General features: G+C 40.2%; 1 protein-coding gene across 1 annotated transcript; it reads left to right on the top strand.

Annotated features, from left to right (window-relative positions):
• Positions 1 to 6,754: 6,754 nt before the first annotated feature.
• msl2b (MSL complex subunit 2b) lies at positions 6,755 to 13,260 on the top strand. Its single transcript, XM_044025791.1, has 3 exons — positions 6,755 to 8,200; positions 11,325 to 12,715; positions 12,911 to 13,260. The coding sequence occupies exons 1-3, from the start codon at positions 8,059 to 8,061 to the stop codon at positions 13,208 to 13,210; spliced, it is 1,833 nt and encodes a 610-aa protein (XP_043881726.1). The 5' UTR covers positions 6,755 to 8,058; the 3' UTR covers positions 13,211 to 13,260.
• The last annotated feature ends 4,181 nt before the right edge of the window (positions 13,261 to 17,441 follow it).

The raw sequence follows: 17,441 nt of genomic DNA, 5'->3' as shown, positions 1-17,441 counted from the left end.
AGCATTGGGGCGTCTTACTCATGTTTCCATCAGAACACCTGCAGTGTCATGATTGTGGTGAAACGATGGCAGCTACCACTTCTGCATTTTTTCCAAGTGGGACTCTTCTCTGTATTTCCATCCCTGAAAAGAAGTGTAAACTGTACTGCATATTACTGTATATTGTATACTCATACAGCCCATTCTATTTTAATTTTATCTTATTTTATTTCCCACACCAAATCCCATAAAGAAAATCAGTGATTTGGTGTGGGAGAATGAGTGGTTTTGTTTAATCTCTTATAGCCTATTCTATTTCTACTTTGTATTTTTATATTGTAATTTTTATCTTATTTTATTTCCTACGAGAATATGTTTACCTCTTCCTCACCAAACCCCATGGAGAAAATCAGTGATTTGAGCTCGCTGTGACACAGGAGCTGCTGGTCTACTGCTGCCTCGTGTGGTCACTTTCAGTCACTGAGTTAAATCAAAAGGAACGATTTCAAATGCCGAATTGACAAAATAAGACATTTGAACGTAGAGATGGAGGCAGCAGTGGATCAACAACTCCAGTGTGCTGTGATGTTAAAAATCACATTTTTTTTTTACATGGGGTTTGGTGTGGGAGAGTGAGTGTTTTTTAAAAAGCATCTTTTATTGTTTTGTTAGGAAGGTTGTTCTCCACAGTATGGATGAACTTCTCATCCATCCAGGACGTGTCTTTTGAAGGTTTGCAGTACACTCACTTTATTCCTACACATGTACACTTCTCTGTCTGTCTGTACCAACAAGAGAGGCCAGGGGGTCTTCACAGCTTTGTCGCCACCATGTGGTGACAGCAGAGGCTGCAGCCGACGTGTCTATTTTTAACAAAAGGGAAAAAAATTAAACAAAATACGATTGGATGATTTATATATGAAGAAACAGCAGGTGTTTCCACCATGTGTGCGCTGACTAAACCAGATTATTACACAAGGAAAAACTGATTAAAGCCACTTAACAAAAGGCTCACCTGATGTTTTATATGCCAGCTAAAGTCTATGATGTCTAACCCCATAAAGTAAATCAGTGATTTTAACATCACAGCACACAGGAGTTGTTGATCCACTGCTGCCTCCATCACTAAGTTCAAATGTCTTATTTTGTCAATTCGGCTTTTGAAATTATTTGTTCAGATTTACCTCAGTGAGACAAATTGACCACAGGAGGCAGCAGTTGACCAGCAGCTCCTGTGTCCCCGTGAGCTGAAATCACTGATTTTCTCTATGGGGTTTGGTGTGGGAGAGGTATATTTTAATCTCTTATTGCCTATTCTATTCCTATTTTTATTTCTATATTGTATTGTATTGTATGTATTATCTATATATATATATTTTTATTTTCACCTATGAAATATATCTATGACTTATCTGCTCCATTTTTATATTTCCTATATATATATGTTTACTACTCCCACACCAAACCCCACAGGAGCTGCTGGCCTGCTGCTGCCGCATGTGGTCACTTTGTGTCACTGAGGTAAATCTGAACAAAGGATTTGACATTTTGAATTAACCGATGGAGGCAGCAGTGGATCAACAACTCCTGTGTGCTGTGATGTTAAAATCACAGTGATGGGTTAGTGAGTTAGTGAGTGGGTGGTTAACAAAGTCTGTCAAACAGTGAGATAAAGACATGAAAGTGTTCTTAAGATATCGTAGACTTAAGACAAAAAAAACATAAACTGTGTTCAAAGGAAACTATTTATTCATTAATTTCACATTTCATCAGCTTTTATTGTTCCACTTTACACAAAAAGGACAAACTGTGCCTTTAAAACTTTAATCTTGCTGCCACAAAATACACTGTAGCTGCTCCTGTTCAATAAAATACAAAAATAATAATAATTTAATCTTTAAATAGACATGTAAAAGGAATAAATAAATAATATTATATTTATATTTATATATAATCTCCTGTTGTAGTTTCACATCATCTTCTCTGGATATCATCCCAGTGACACCACAGGGGGGCAGTGTAATCCACCCTGTGACACAGGGATACAGTAGATTCAATTAGATGAAGTTCATTCAAAATCAGGATGTACCTAATCAATAATCAGTGTTTTTTATACATTTAAAGTCCTGTATCTGTGTTTGTGTCGATTTATCATAAACATTTAAAATGATTTTCAGCAAACAATTGGACACATTTTTATTTTTTACGTCAGATCTTTGGAACTGAAAGTGTTATTTGTCACATGTAGATAAAAACGGTGTTAAACAAAACATTTTGATGTAAAGAAGAGTTACTTTTAAGTTCAAACACATATACAAAGATTTATTCAACTAGAAAATAGTTAATTACACTCTGGAATAATGATAAAAAATGTCACTTTTAGTGTAAAATGAACACAAACAGAGTTAACTTTAACTTAAGACTTTGAAAATCGTATTTCATTTAACAATTATAGTGTAAATAATTAAACATGAAAATGGTTTAATCTTTTTTGGAATAGAGTTAAATTTGACTCTATTTATTGTTATTTAGTATTTTGTGTTTTAACACTGTACATGTACTGTGTCGTTTGTAGTCGTGAAGTGAAAAGTGAAAAGGATTGTGTTCCTCTCTGAGTTCCTTGGTTTTTATATTTGTTTAGTTGATTCTCACCTTGTTAATCTTGTCCTGCAGCCACGGAGCAGCTGGACCCACGCAGAGAACTTTGTTCCTCTTTGTGATGATTCTGGAAACAGAAAAGACTGATTCTGCGATCAGGTGAGACTGACTCCGCCCTCAGGTTAGTTTGACCGTTAATCCTACTACCTCACTCATGTTTCAGAGAACACGGGTGAATTCCTTAACCTAAAATGTGCTGCCGCCTTCCACATCACTCTGTGTCTCCACAGACACGAGAACAGAAACACAGAGTCACATGACCGATTTTAATCCACTCTGTGTGAACTCTTCTGATAGAGTAAATGTAACATATCATTTAAAACAAAGATTAATACAGATTATACTCACAGATTATACTCACATTTCATACTCACAGATTCTACTCACAGATTATGCTCACAGATTCTACTCACAGACTATACTTGCAGATTATGCTCACAGATTGTATTTGCAGATTATGATCACAGATTATACTCACAGGAAGGCGTGAAAGTCACAGTCGTGACGCGGCTTCTGTTCATAACAAGCTTTCACTTTGGGGACAAAACTGGATCTGAAGCTGCGACAACACGAGAGGTTTATGATTGGGACGGCGGCGTCCACTGGATCAACACACACAGAGAAAGAGAGATTAGAGAAATTAGAGGATCTTCAAATAAGGAAATGGAAACATTTAATATGGAAATAAAAATAGAGCAGATAAATCATAGATATATTTCATAGGTGAAAAATAATCTCTGAAAAACAAATAAGTGGTTAAATATTAAAACAATAATAACGCCTTACATTCAATTATAATCACATCATTGTAATAATTTTAGTAATACTGAGGTCAATGATGTTAAAACCATCTTATTTTAATAAGTCATACATTTTACAGCTGTCAAATACACTTGGGAATTCAGTTAATTTAAAAGTATAAAATTTAAAACTTTAGTGTAATTTTGACCTTGAAAATAGTTTAATAGATGCTGTAAATATGTTAAATTTAACACTTTAGTCTAATTTTGACCATAACATGTTTTATGGTATAGGCTCTGTAAAAGTATTACAGTTAATACTTTAGTGTAGTTTTGATTTTAAAAGTTTAATAGACTCTGTAAATGTGTTAAATTTAACATTATAGTGTGTGAAAATAGTAATTGTGTTTCTCTTTTTGCGTGACAGAGGTTAATTACACTGATTAATCTGCTGATTACTGTCTTGATTAATCCATTTAAATTTATCATGTCATAGAAGTGAATAAAACTCATTCTAACCAAATGTGTCATTTTTCTAATTGAGAAAATATAAAAAAACGTAGAACAACAAAGACAAATGATTAATATCCATGCCTTTGTTTTTTGTTTTTAAAAAAAAAAAGATTTAAATAAAGAGTAAAGCATCATCGTTACCATGTGACGCAGAGCCGAACATGATCACGGTCAAGGGGAGCAGGAAAATCCAGCGGCTCAGACTCAGACTGGTCCACATCTTTATCAGCACTGAGTGGATCTGGATCGGGATCAGGAAACAACTCAGAGATAAGTGATCATCAGCAACTGTGATGGTGTTTTTATACAGCTGAAGAAAAGAGGAACCACTGTTGTTTCTGGAATGGAAATCACCTCCACACACACACACACACACAAATGTTTAAATTTAAAGTGATACCATGTGTCGTATCTTCAATTTTTCATCAACCCTTTTAAATGTCACACAGTGGACCTTTAAGAATATGTTTGACTCTTTATCTTGCAGGTGGACGATCTTTTTTAGACAGGAAACTAAAGTTTGTGTCACGTGTTAAACTGCTCACCCTCCCCACACCAAACCCCATAGAGAAAATCATCAATTTTAACTTCACACACACATGGGCTGTTGATCCACTGCTGCCTCTATCACTAAGTTCAAATGTCTTATTTTAACACTTCGGCATTAAAAGCCCTCCATATAAGTTTACCTCAGTGACACAAAGTGATCACACGAGGCAGCGGTAGACCAGCCACTCCTGTATCCCCAGGATACAGGAGTGGATCAACAACAGTGGATCAACAACTCCTGTGTGCTGTGAAGTTAAAATTGATGATTTTCTCTATGGGGTTTGGTGTGGTTTACAAACTTCAGTTTCCTGTTGTAAAAGTGGCTAAAATCGATTGTTTTTTCCTTGTGTCCTCAAGATCAATACGTTTTTTCCCGCTGACTGATACAAAGAGTGTAATGCATGGCAACAGCAACAGGATATCGACTGGCTGCTTCATTGACCTCACTGTCATGGCTGATTATTAATCATTTCATGGGAGTAGACTTTGAGAACAGCTCATGTTTCCTTCACACCGTGCATGTGTGTGTGCGTGTGTGTGGGTATTACTAATGTTGTGGGGACCTAAAACTGTTTACACAGTCACATTATGGGGACTTGTCTTCCTTGTGGGGACTTGATTTCTTGATCAAGTCCCCACAACGTAAATGACAACATTTTAAGGTGAAGATGTGTTTTAAGGTTAAGTTGATGCTAGGGTTAGGGTAAAGTCAGGGTCAGGGTTAGGATTAGGCCAGTAGTAATTGTGGTTAAAGTTAGAGTAAGTCTCCAGGAAATGAATGTAAGTCAATGCAATGTCCCCTCAAATCATGAATGTGTGGGATGTGTGTGTGTGTGTGTGAGTATGAGAAAGAAGGGGGAATCACCCAAACTCAGAGAAGCTCTAAGAATAAACACTCAGACTGACAACACCACTATTTTTAACCTCCTCTGTTTCCATAATCACCTCAGGAAACAGTCGTGATGCTGTGACAAACTGCTACTCACACGTGTGGAATGAGGCTGCAACAGAAATACTCCCCATATATGTATATATACTATATATACTTTAAATGGAGGCGTTACAGTTGATTTAAATGTGTGCTTTTAAATGCTGATTATAAGCTAAGTAGAGGACATTAATTAACCAAAACTGCATCAAAACTTTAGTTTTTATCAGGAAATTTTTTTTTTTTTTCTGTTGATTTTCATTGTATATACTCACATTGGTACCTGATGCCTAAAATAGGACACACCAGGAAAGTAGAATAAAACAGGAAAAGATCACAAAAGTAAGTATACATACACATACTGTATATACAGATAAATATATATATATATATACACACACATATGTAAGTGTGTGGTGTGTTATTGTTAATTAAACAAGAAAACACTTTTTGATTCATACTGAATTCTGCTCTGCGGGTCACGATCAGGTAATCAGATTACTTTATTTTCCGTTGTCTTGATTAATAATTAAAAAGTAAAAATAATTTTTTTGGGGTTTATTTTGGATTAGTAGCTGCACAAAAACCAGTCTGACAAAGAAAACTACATCTTCATTTGACAACTGCAGCTTGAATTTACCACAAAAACATACTTTTTTTTGTTTTTTAATCTTTTGCAAGAATCTACATGTGGAAAGTTCCTGTCAGCAACACACACACATGAATCAACAGACATCATCAGTGTGTTTACATCACATATGTTGGTCAGTTTTACTGTCACTGTGACTTCAGCTGTTTTTACAGATAATCTGAAGAATGACTAAAGAATCATGAGTCTTAAACGCCCGTGTCCTGATCTTTATCTTTGTGCATAACAAACAAACAAAAAAAGGTTCTGGGAAGACAAGTTAAATAAACATTAGATTAAATTAGGTTAAATTGTAAGAAAAGACTGTACATGAATGAGTACATTTAGACAGAACAGTATAAAAAGTATAAAATTAAGACTTAAATACATGTGTAAATTTGAGAGTTATTCGGGAAAAAAACTGATACAAAAATTTTAGGTTAGATTTTAGGTTAGTGTTTCCCTGAATGTGTGCTTTGGCCCACTAGTGGGTCATAAAGGTATTGTAGTTGATCCTGATCCTGAGGTTATTGTCATTTTTTTTAAATTGATTATTCATTTGTTTAAGTGCTCATTTTCCAGGAATATATTCTTTTTCAGATGAACGGTGTCACTTACACACACAAGTGTGTAAGTGAAATTCTCTTACATGGAAGCTCTCATTTACCAAATTAATTAAAAATGTTTTTATTTACAGCCAATATTGTCACAATTATTTGAGATTAGGATTATTTATGACTATTTGTGATAAAAAAATACTGAATATAAGGGCAAGAGGGTCTAAAAACAATCAAAAACAATACATAATCAACATATCCACGCACTAGTATAATATTTCTTAAAATTAAACGTAATTTTCAATGAATTATCCATCAATTTAAGTTGCAACTTTCTAAGACTATTATGTGTTCTCGCGAGATTTAGACAACAGCGCCCCCCTTGTTCGTGTCTGGGAAAGCGACGGGAGGTATGAGGAATGCTCTGCGGCTAATGATAGCAAGGTACACGGATAGGGATTTAATTCACCCCTCGGTCTTCGCTGCTCCTCCGGAAGAGGGATGTTGCTATGAAAGATGCTGGAGGACATAATTTAATAATTTAACGCGCTCAGTCCTTGGTTTTTCGTGATACTTTCCCGTCGAGCCGAGCAGCGACAGCGGCGGAGCCCCGTTAATCCCGACGAGAGAGCGGAGCGGCCTTGCTTGTGTAGCCGGCTCCCCGGTGCATCTCAAGCGGTGAGCTCTCTCACGCGAGACCGAGGCTTCCGCAGGATTATTTTTCTCCACACCCAGAAAAACGTCGGCGCTTTGGAAATATTTTTCTTTCCAGTACCTTATCTTCACCTTTTTATATACCTGTCCACGCTGACGGACAGTTTTTATCGCCAGCGCGGAGGCTTTTTTGTGCCACCGGGGCCTGTTTTGTTTTCGAGCCGCCATGAACAATAATAGAGCGGTGTGACGAGGCTGTCGGGGCTGCACCGCCAAACCACAGTGGAGACACGGATGCAGCGCTGCAGGATGATAATAAATGCACCGTGCGATAGCAGCTCTGGAGCGACGTGAGACCCACCGGGGACGAGCATGCATGTGGAGTATGGGCTACCCGGGGACTTTGGCACGAAAGCCCGTGTTTGAATCTGGGACCTGCTGCTTATTTCACCAGTTGTATGTAACCAAGGAAGGCTCCGTGTGTTTTTAATGTGGGAAACAAACTGAATCCCATTGGCTAAAGCGACGTTTTTATGCATAAACGGACCCACCACCATCGTCATCGTCATCATCACCGGGGGGAGCGGTGCTTCCAGAGCCGGGAGACACTGAGGATGTGACCGGGGATGAGTGGGAGCCTCTGTGTGCACATGTGTGGGATTCACCCACGGAAAACTGACACCCTCACAGCCACTTATGTTTGTCCAGACTCCCCTCAGAGAAGCAGTCGTTTTTATCTCGCATTACTTTATTATTATTGGGTATCTGTAGTGTTTTAACGGTATCAGTAAGTCTTTTTCACGGACCGGTCCGGCCCGGACTGGAACTCCCTCCCGGGGCCAGGCAGCTGAGATGAACCCGGTGAATGCGACCGCTCTCTACGTGTCCGTGAGCCGCTCTGTGCTGCAGTGCGACCCCCGAGACCCGCGGGCTCTGGCGGAGCTCTGCAAGCTGCTGCCCTTCTTCCGTCAGTCCCTGTCCTGCCTGGTCTGCGGTGAGCTTCCCTCTGATTCTTATTCATTTATGTATTTATTCATAAATGTCTTTATTATTTATAATTTATTCGATAATAGGCGTGTGTTGTTTTTTTGTGTTGTTGTCATCTGTGCTCCCAGGAGGAGCGAGCCTTTAAATAATGCTGCTTTCAAGGACTGCCGAAAATTACTGTATCTTCACTTATAATCAGTGCATCCAACATTTACTTACTTACTATGTTTTTAAGATGTTGTGTATGATTTGTATTTCTTGTCCTTCTCGTAACTAAACTGATGTTGTTACTGTCTCGACTTAACTTTATTTTTTGTACGTTACATAATTTTCCTTTTGTATAACTGCACTTTGATATATCAGAATCGTTTGACTTGGTATTTTGGTGCATCTGAATAGCATTACATAAATTATGTAACTTAAGACATAAAAAATGTATACAGTAACACAAACACAAAGTATTTACATAGGGTGCAGTGGGTTAAAAGTAATTATTATCATTATTGTTTATATGGTTTGCATTAATATGACGCATATAATATAATGTGGGCTGAATTTTTTGTAAGTTACAGTAATTTCTAAAAACGTAAAACAGTACTTCTATAGTAATCTATATCCATTTCAGTTAAAACAGTCTTTGTTATATGACTACAACTACTAATACAATGCATCATCATCATATTAGTAGTAGTATATTGTGTACCCTTAACAATAATTTTCACAAAAAACCTTGTAGGGCTCCCTAAGACAAAACGACCCATGTAACTAAAGTGTTGTAAGAAATAAATATTAAATAATAGGTAAGTTAGGTAGACAATATTATATTATATATTATCTAATCAAAATAGACGTTAAACATTAAATTAGTTGATAACAAACACAAGATAATTGAGTCATTTAAGGGTTCTTTGTTTACATATTTGAGCTGATAAAACCTAACGAGTGTAAAATATATGAGTTATTTGTTCCCTTCCGTTTTTTATGGTCCTAAATCCTGTTGATCACACGCGAAAGCACGAGATTCCGAGGCGCTCTGAACGTACCGTTGGTCTCGGCTCCGCCCACCGTGACACACCCCCCTCTGTGTGCAGCTCAGCAGCAGTGGGGCGTTTCTGTTTATTATGGAGGAGGCCAATTTATTTCCCTTAATGAACCTTGAATAGATTAAATAATTATATAATTATTTGTAATATTTATATTTATTTAATTATATTTATTTATTTTATTATATTTATTTTAATTTCTTTAAAAAAAGGTGTAAGTATAAAACATTTTTAATTAAAATTATTAGATTATTATATAGAAAACAAACAGTATTGTGTACAGCAGTCATCTCTAATTGTCTTTTGCTGTAAGTAAACAACATTTTATTGGCTGCAGGTCAAGTTTCTTCTCTTCCAAATAACCATTGCGTGCGATTTATTTTGGCTCAGTTTGTAATGGTTGGTTTTTAGAGGTCGTCCAATGTGGGTTTCTGTGGGAGAAATATGTTAAATTTTACATTTTATGTCTACAATGCCAAGACATTATTATATACAATAATGTATAAACTATATATATGTTTAACACATAAGATGGGTCATCAGAGAAGTAAATAAACATTTATTTTACAATTAATTGAGGAGTTATTTAAAAAAATAATTTATATACAATATTTTACTATATAAATGTATAATTTATTTATTTTTATTAATTAATTTATATTTATTTACTTGACACATGGAACAGGTCATTGTAAAACTGAAAAAATAACGTTTTGTGACTTAGCAACACGTTTCTAGGAACAAAACTGTGAAGTTTTGTATTAAAGGGCTGAAACTAATGATTATTTTAAAAAAATGGTAGAAGTATTTCAAATACAAATATAGTATAAACTAAATATTTAACACATCAAAATAGAAAAAATATGTGAACTTTTGGCTGAAAAAATAACATTTATCAAGTCTTCAAGGACAAAAAAAACACAATGCATTATCACTGACTGATCCCAATGAGTAAAAAATGTCAGATGTCGGCGTCTTTAATGTCACTAAAAGGCTGATTATACAAGTTCTAATTAAACGTTTCCATGTCTCGTTGTGATGTAAAGGTCATGCATGCTCAGATGATTCAGCATTAATATTAGATGAGCGTGAACAGGTCCAGTGAAGACACTCAGTGGTTGTGTGGGGGCTTGATGAGGCATCACAGTCAGGAGGGTGGCTCGTTTCCTCTGAATGGACCTTCATCCTTCGTTTTTTTCTGTATCTGCAGCTGCACTCCTTGGCAACGAGTGTTGCTAAGGAAGCTCCTCTGAATAAGCGGTTGTCAGTCGCTCTGGCGAATCGCCACGCTGTGCCGTGCTCAGGTTTATCAGAGCGGATGTGTCGCCTCAGGAAGCTGTCGTTTCAAAAAAAAAAAGTCCTAGAAATAAACCACGTTCAATCACAAGGAAGAATTTAACTGCATATGAATTGTATTGCTCTTGGCAAACGCTGCTGCTCTTCCTGGGTCGTGAGGTAATCATCAGCTGATTTGAACTGTTCCTGTGAAACAGCGACCATCAGTGCTTAAATCGGGGTCTGCAGTTCGAGGTACACCAAGTCATCTGTTGGGTCAATTCAACTGGAAGGTATTCATCGGTTTGAGGGAAGTTTGTCAGATCTGTCAGCTTATTAAATGTCAATATTTTCTGTTTCTTTGCTCCATGAATCAAATAAATCATTAAAACTGGATCATTTTTGGTTTGTGGACAAAAACAAGACATTTGAGAACATCAAAGTTTCCAGAGTTTGGGAAACAAATACTAGATTAATTGATTATGCAAATAATAAACCATTTATTACAATTTACTCAGCTAGTGTTGACTATAGAAATAATGTATAATCTATACATGTTACCCGTTTTCAAAAAATTTGTATTTGAAATTATGAAGTTTACAAGGTTTCTTGAATGCATCTTGAAGCTGATCCTAAGAGTTCATTGCCATGTAGATCCCGCAAATTTACTAGGGTCTTTGAATGCATCTCATTAGTTCCCCCTCTTAGCTCAGTCCTGCATTACTTTCACAAGCTCTCATGCACCGGAGTTACTTTTATATTCTATGAAAGCACATTTCTTATATCCTGTATCCCGTCTGTTGTTGTTTTCAGGAAACCTGCTGCAGGATCCCATCGCTCCCACCGACTCGTCATGTCAACACTACGTGTGTCGAGGCTGTAAAGGTCAGAGGATGCAGCTGAAGCCCTCGTGCAGCTGGTGCAAGGACTATTCCCGCTTCGAGGAGAACCGGCAGCTCTCGCTGCTTGTCCACTGTTACAGGAAGCTCTGCCTCTACATCACGCAGTCGCCGCTCGCCACGCACATCGCCACCGCCGCCGGTGACTCCCCCGACCTCCAGGCCGTCCTCAATGAGGGCCTGACACAGGCTGAGAGCGAGCCGGAGGCGGAAGACGTCTCCGACTCGGCAGTGCCATCGCAAACGGCGTCCACCTCTGATGTGGTTGACGTTCCCCCGGTGACGGAGATCAAGGGGGAGGAACTGAGCTCGGTGAGCATCAACGGACTGCACGACTGTAACGGCCTAGTGAGTTTGGATTCTCTGCAGCCTGTCGCCATGGACACTGTCGGAGGCATCGCCAAGCAGGAGAGTTTTTCGGCAGAGATTCCCGTGTGTGTGAGTGTCACGGCGAGCGGGGAGGCGGGACTCTGTGACATCAGCACGTTCGGGGACGAGCTGAAACACGGGGGAGGGCCGCTGTTGTTGAGCGTGGAGGAGGTGCTTAGGACTCTGGACACGGACCCCGACCCCTCGCCTGAGCCCGACGGCCCCCCCTCTGCACCCCAGTCCACCCTCAACGGACCTCTCTGTCCGTCTGGCCCGGACTCGTCCCGCCTCATCCCCTCCCTCCCCCCGGAGAACAGCCCCCACCCCCTGCACTCTCACCCACAGCCCTCGCTGCAGCCCCCGCCTCAGCCCTCCCCCGCGGTCCCGTGCCTTCCACCTCGCTGCCGCCGCAAACGCTCGCGCTCGGAAAGCGACAGCGAGAAGGTGCAGCCCCTCCCCATCTCCAGCCTCCTTCAGGTTGCTCCACTCGGTCCCAGCAGCCCCGCCCACCACTACCCCAACCCCACTGCCACCAACGCCACCAAACAGGAGCCCCAATTCCCTGTAGTCCCGCCCCACCCTCACCCTCACCCTCACCTGGCCCCCGTACCCAACGGCAGTCCAGCCAAAGTGGGGAAGGCAGTCCTGGTCTCCAACAAGGCGCTGAAAAAGACTGTGGAACATCACAGCGCCGCCAAGAAGGCGTACACCAAGGCCAGGCAGGGGGCCCCCAACAAGCCCCGCCCACAGCCCCGCGACCGCGTGCCCCCGCACCCGCACCCACACCCTCACCCGCTCACGCACCCGCCGAGTCCATCGAAGCCGCTGTACAAGAAACCCGTGGAGAAGAAGGGCTGCAAGTGTGGCCGCGCCACACAGAACCCGTCTGTGTTGACCTGCAGGGGGCAGCGCTGCCCCTGCTACTCCAACCGCAAGGTGAGGACAACTCGTGATTCATCAACGACATATTCACTAAATATACATCAGTGTTTGTCAAACCTGGACATGATGACGTCTTTGTTTTTATAGAGCAAAAGAAACGGGAAAATATTCACATTTAAAAGCTGAAAAACATTGGTGATAACTGTTTGACTGAGATATTGGTCTAAAAGGTTTGCTGTTGTTTTGTAGGCGTGTCTGGACTGTATCTGCCGCGGCTGTCAGAACTCCTACATGGCGAACGGTGAGAAGAAGCTGGAGGCGTTTGCCGTGCCGGAGAAAGCCCTGGAACAGACGCGACTCACGCTGGGAATCAACCTCACCAGCATCACCGCCGCCGCGCTGCGCAGCCCGGCCGCAAGCTCCCCCGGCGGCACCCTCCTCAACGTCACCACGGCGACGGGGGCGCCCGTCACGGCCGCCTTCCTGTCGGGGGCGGGGCATGACAGCAGGGCCTTTGATGATTCACTGGAGATGCGGTTTGACTGCTGAGCTCCTGCCCCCTTTCTCTGGTCGGTTGTGCACATTCCCCCCGCCCTCCACCCACCAGGGTGCAGCAGGGGGCGGAGCTAGAACAAAGGCAGCTACAGTGACAGGCAGGTCATGAGGGTCACCAGCTGAAGCGGCAGCAGCACCCTCCGTCCATCGCCCGCATCTGCGCCGCGGCGCTGCAGAGAGAGAGAGAGAGAGAGAGAGAGAGAGGACGTGTAGCGTCTGTTTCTGTTCTCTTGTGTAATAATGTGTAGAGCATGTTGTGTAGCTAAGTCGCAACTGTGTCTGCGCGTGTGTGTGAGTGTGTGTGTGTGTGTGTGCGTGGGACGTTGTTGTTTGGAGGTAAACGTTATTCGCAGGAACAGAGACGTCATCATCATCATCATCAGAGAACGGTGTAATTTATATAAAAAGAAAGAACTTTTCTACATGGACTCACTTTTCATTCACGACGATTTTTTATGAGTTACGCTGGAAAAACGACCCAGGAACGACAAGACTGTAACCAGAGGATTTTCACACGACTCCATTTGGATTTCGCTGTCTTTCAAAAAGTGGAGCAATTTTCCACCTAACAAAAGAATCACTTCATAAAATCCCCGCCAGTTTAAGTCTACGACGTCTTTAAGAACACGTTCACGTCTTTATCTCACAGATTTTTCCAACAGGAAACTGAAGTTTGTAAACCACTCACTCTCCCACACCAAACCCCAATCAGAGATTTTAGCTTGCAGGGACACAGGAACTGCTGGTCTACCGCTGCCTCGTGTGGGCACTTTTTGTCACTGAGGTCTGAACAAAGGATTTCAAAAGCCGAATTGACAAAATAAGACATTTGAACTTAGTGATGGAGGCAGCAGTGGATCAACAACTCCTGTGTGCTGTGATGTTAAATTGTTGATTTTCTCTATGGAGTTTGGTGTGGGAGAGATATTTCAGAATTTCCACTTAAATCTCAGAATTAAGACTTTTTTCCCCTGAATTCCAACTTTAATTTCAGAATTCTGGCTTATTATTATTTTATTTCCATAAATGTACACACATGACCCTCGTCCTTCAAACATCTCAAACTTTGTTTACCACTGGTGGAAAAGTCGGGCGTGGGAGATTGAGCGTTTTACTAAGTGACGCAGACTTCATTTTCCAGTTCCAGCAAAAGTAAGTCTCTAATCTTAAATTGTGTTAGATTTAAGCAGGTGTGGATTTAAAGTGAGTCAAAAAACCTGACGTCTCCTTTAAACCGCAAGAACCAAGATGTGAAGTCTGTTAGATTTCATCGATGCTAATGTTTAGGGGAGAAAAAAAAGCATATTTATTTGTTTAAAATATTTTTTGAAAAATTGAAATAGAATTTTCTGAACCGTATTGTGAAAATCTCTGCTTGTGTCCTCGTTTCCTGTCCTTGCAGGAAGTGTTTGGTTTGTGGAAGCTGCTAAAAAAACAAAAACACCCCCACAGTTTCCTTCAGTTGTCCTCTCTTAAAGGAACATTCGCAGTATTTATCGGACCTTCCCGACACGTGGGAGCTTCAGTTAGTCCTCTCCCCGCCCGTTGATCCACTCTGGACCGTTTGTGTCTCGTGTCTCCAGACGCTCGTCGTTCTCGTCGGGGTATTTGAAAAACCTGTAATATAACTGTAACATATTTCCACAAAAAAGAAAGAAAAACCAAAACTTACTCACAGACTTGTGTCATTATTTTCTTCTTGTTGTTTTTTTCTCTGCTGTTTTTTTTCCCTGCAGGTTTTTCCTTATGTAGCTGCTGAAGTTGGACACTAGAGGGCAGCAGCGGCGGCAGCAGCATGGAACCACATGTTGCACGGTTTGATTTTCATTAGCTGGGGGCAGAACATCCATGTTAATGTGAAGCGGTGTTTCACTGTCTTCTCTCACTTGAGGATTTTTTAATATATAAATATTTTTGTCAGTCATCATCTAACCGCTTTATCCTCCACCAGAGGGTCACGGGGGGTGCTGTGCCAATCTCAGCTACATCAGGCGATAGGCGGGGTACACCCTGGACAGTTCGCCAGTCCATCGCAGGGCCACACACAGCTAGAGACAAACAACCATTCAGTCTCACACTCACTCCTATGGTCAATTTAGAGTGTCCAATTTACCTAATCCCCACATTGCATGTTTTTGGACTGTGGGAGGAAGCCGGAGAACCCGGAGAGAACCCACGCCCACACGGGGAGAACATGCAAACTCCTTGCAGAAAGGCCCTTGTTTCAACCGGGGCTCGAACCCGGGTCTTCTCGCTGCAAGGCGAGAGTGCTAACCACTACATCACTGTGTGGCCCACATATTTTTGTTTGAAAACAAAATAAAAAAACTGGATTTTGTGAATTCTCACTTAATCTGAGATTTCTGAGTTATTTCAGTTGAATTCTGTGATTAAAGTCAAGAATCTGGAAAAAGTTGTCTCGGATTCTGATTTAAATCTTAGGTTTGTGACTTTTTCTCAGTCTCAGAATTCTGGCTTCATTTTATCTTGCTTTTTAGTTTCAAGATTGAAAATTCTGACTTAAATCTCAGAATTTAGACTTTTTTCCCCAGAATTTCAACTTCAATCTCAAGATTTTAGAGTTCTGGTTTATTATTATAATTTTGTTTCCATAAACGTACACATGACTCTCGTCCTCTTCCATAGGTTTCAAACGTCTCAGACTTTGTTTACTAGCTGTTAACTTTGTTTATTTGTTGTTTCTCATATTTAATTTGCAGAAACAGTGGTTGTTTGATGTGAATGATAAAGAGAGAAAATCAGGACGTTTAGTTGAACATTGCCTTTATTTCACATATTTACACAAACTCATATTTACATTCACATTGTTTAGTTAAAAAAAATAAAACTTTATTTTGTTTTTGTTGATTTTGTTCGTACTCGACTCGTGTGCAGATTCTTCTTCAGGTTGTGACGACAAAGTCGGCCGCAGGTTGACGGACGGACGGATGGACGGACACATAGACGCGGCTGAATTAAAGGTAAAATCCGCTCATTTTTCTTTTTCATGTGGATTTGATGCAGCGTTTGTTTTTAAAAAGAGAAACTTGAATATAAACATTCACAACATTAGAGGAATGACTTTTAAAATTTCATCCTTACTTGAAGGCCACCGTAGTTCCAGACAATCTGCAGTCTCACCACCAGATGTCACTAACTAATTCTTGCTCCCTGGAACATTTTTTATTAACAAACATAAATAAAAAGTTTGATAAAAGATCGAATTCAACTTAAATCTCATAATTCTGACTTAAGTCTTAGGATCATAGCTTATACATTTTTATTTAGATTTTTTAGTTTCAAGTTACAATTCTGAGATTGAAAATTCTGATTTGAATCTCAGAAACCTGACTTTTTTCCCCCAAATTTCGACTTAAATCTGAGAATTCTGACTTTTTTCACTAATTCTTAATTTTTTATAAACAAACATAAATAAAAAGTTAGTTTAAAGCTGTTGTAAACCTGCACACACACACACACACACACAGATCCATGATGATGGTGTGAATACGACCATATGTTCAGTTCACATATTGCTCACATGTGTACGTTTCAAACGTGAGAAATGAACGTGTTAAGTCGAATCTTGCCGGGAACAAAAAAGTTGATCCATCTCTGACGCTTTAAAGAGCAGAGACTCGTGAGTGATGAGCACTCAGTGGATTAAAGCCTCCGGCTGCCACAGACGTGAGGGGAGAGCAGTCCATTTATATGGTGTGGGCCACGTTTGAAAGTGTTTTTTTTAGTGTGGTTTTATGAGGCTTGCTCTCAGCGAGGACACAAGAAAAATACTGATTTTAGCCACTTTATGAAAGACTCTACTAATAAAATCTACAACAGTTTGAGTCTACGATGTCTTTAAGATGTCTTTATCTCACTGTTAGACAGACCTTTTCCAACAGGAAACTGAAGTTTGTAAACCACTCACTCTCCCACACCAAACCCCATAGAGAAAATCAGTGATTTTAACATCACACATACAGGAGTTGTTGATCCACTGCTGCCTCCATCACTAGGTTACAATGTCTTATTTTGTCAATTCTGCAATTGAAATCCTTTGTTCAGATTTACCTCAGTGACACAAAGTGACAACACGAGGCAGCAGTAGACCAGCAAATCACTGATTGGGGTTTGGTGTGGGAGAGTGAGTGGTTTATAAACTTAATTTTCAGTACAAACACATGTCTTTGGTTAAGTGGCTAAAATCTTTTCTCTCCTGCACCAA

Source organism: Solea senegalensis, linkage group LG1 (assembly GCF_019176455.1).
Source record: "Solea senegalensis isolate Sse05_10M linkage group LG1, IFAPA_SoseM_1, whole genome shotgun sequence".
NCBI classification, from domain to species: domain Eukaryota; kingdom Metazoa; phylum Chordata; class Actinopteri; order Pleuronectiformes; family Soleidae; genus Solea; species Solea senegalensis.
This window is presented reverse-complemented; position numbering and strand designations above follow the sequence as displayed.

Excerpts from the sequence above, each read along its gene's own strand:
- msl2b (XM_044025791.1), top strand. The coding sequence starts at position 8,059 with ATGAACCCGGTGAATGCGACCGCTCTCTACGTGTCCGTGAGCCGCTCT. Across the intron at positions 8,201-11,324 it reads CCTGTCCTGCCTGGTCTGCG|GAAACCTGCTGCAGGATCCC; the intron begins GTGAGCTTCCCT and ends TGTTGTTTTCAG. Across the intron at positions 12,716-12,910 it reads CCTGCTACTCCAACCGCAAG|GCGTGTCTGGACTGTATCTG; the intron begins GTGAGGACAACT and ends GTTGTTTTGTAG.